At 39.8% G+C, this 1,359-nt stretch overlaps 1 protein-coding gene across 2 annotated transcripts in view; it reads right to left on the bottom strand.

Moving 5' to 3' along the window:
* The window catches only part of LOC103141179 (immunoglobulin superfamily member 11), a 5,638-nt gene extending 4,538 nt beyond the window's left edge, over nucleotides 1-1,100 (bottom strand). The window contains exons 1-2 of one of the 2 annotated variants that reach the window (XM_016673924.1): nucleotides 632-1,100; nucleotides 560-566 (exon numbers count right to left, since the gene is read on the bottom strand). In XM_016673924.1, coding sequence (XP_016529410.1) covers nucleotides 560-566; nucleotides 632-667 — 43 coding nt within the window. In that variant the 5' untranslated portion in view covers nucleotides 668-1,100. The remainder of the gene's footprint in view (nucleotides 1-559; nucleotides 567-631) is intronic. The other variant, XM_016673926.1, reaches the window with a different exon arrangement.
* Between the last annotated feature and the right edge of the window lie 259 nt (nucleotides 1,101-1,359).

The following is a 1,359-nucleotide window of genomic DNA, read 5'->3' as shown; positions in this document are numbered from 1 at the left end:
TATATATATATATATATATAAATGAGGCTTTCTATAAAAAAAGTAATTGGAATTTATTTTCATGTGAATCTTAAAACTTTGAGTGGAAATCTTATAAATATGTTGTCCATTTATGATGAACTGAATATTCTAGGAGTAAATAGAACATAGTTCTTTTCAAGTAATCTTAACGATAAAGAGTTTTTAAATAGTTATAGTGAGAATGTTAAAGACTAGGTTCAGCATCAGGTGGAACAAACATGATGAAAACAAATCTGACTTAAAACTCCATAATCCACCTTATTACCTAAAACTAAGTGCTGTTAACTTTGAGGTTTTTAACTACAACATTCAGATTTTGTGGTGGGAAAAAAATACATATTTTTCTCTGTGTTGAGAACCAAATTTAGATCTGGGGGAAAAATAAAAGTGTCTTTAGCTTTTCATTGTGCAGCAGTCGTGTATGGATTCAAGGCAGTGAAAGATCTGAGGCTGTCAGTGGCGTAAAGAAATATTCAAAGACAAGTTCCCGACACCGCCAGTGAGCCGTGCGATGATAAGGAGATCCTCGGGTTCTGACCTGTGGGCTAAACAAAACGCAGTCAGAGCCGATCCTTTTGATGGATTTACATAAAATCTGTTTGTGACTCACATAAGTTGCTCCGCCGCAAAGTTTCCCTGTGATCATCCAAAATGTTAAGCCCACAACAAAACGTCGCGAGTGAGCCTCACAGTGATGCCACGAGGGGGGAAGTTAAAGCCAGTCGGCGTGTCAGGATTAATAAGCCTCATACGGCAGCATTAATTAATTAATCAGCTTCATGCATGCAGGAATGCTGAGCATTAGCATGCGGCTACACCTGTTTGTGCTTTACTGGGAAGCGGAGGAAAGCCGAGCTCCGAATAGTCAGACTCCAGGAGGTACAGTAGAGCAACATGTGCCCTTTTCAGCTTTTCTGACTTGACCTTTGAGTTACGCTCTCGTCTCTGACAGCAGCTATTATATTTTCTCTCTCGGTTTGTTTGGACGTCTCTTCCGAGATCACTGTGTTGCCATGGTGATAAAAAGAAAGGGAGTTTGTTAGTCACTGCCTGGTTGTCTTCATGGCGTCGATGAAAGCAAAAAGATCGTCCGTTTAGCTTTTTAACACTATTGTCTTGTGGTTAAAGTTGCCACCATTTAACAGCTGTTACCTCAGCTACCTGCACTTAAGTGACGTCCTCCCATTCTTAGTCCATTTAATATGATGTGGGGGGATCTTTTACAGATACAACAGCTTTCGATACTTCTGGGAAGCCCTTCCATAAGACCAGTCCATTTCTTCAAAGGCAAACTCTCAATATCTTTATCAACCTGGTTTGTGCATTCAGACACAGATA

This window comes from Poecilia formosa, unplaced genomic scaffold, assembly GCF_000485575.1.
Source record: "Poecilia formosa unplaced genomic scaffold, Poecilia_formosa-5.1.2 Scaffold3, whole genome shotgun sequence".
Classification (NCBI taxonomy): domain Eukaryota; kingdom Metazoa; phylum Chordata; class Actinopteri; order Cyprinodontiformes; family Poeciliidae; genus Poecilia; species Poecilia formosa.
This window is presented reverse-complemented; position numbering and strand designations above follow the sequence as displayed.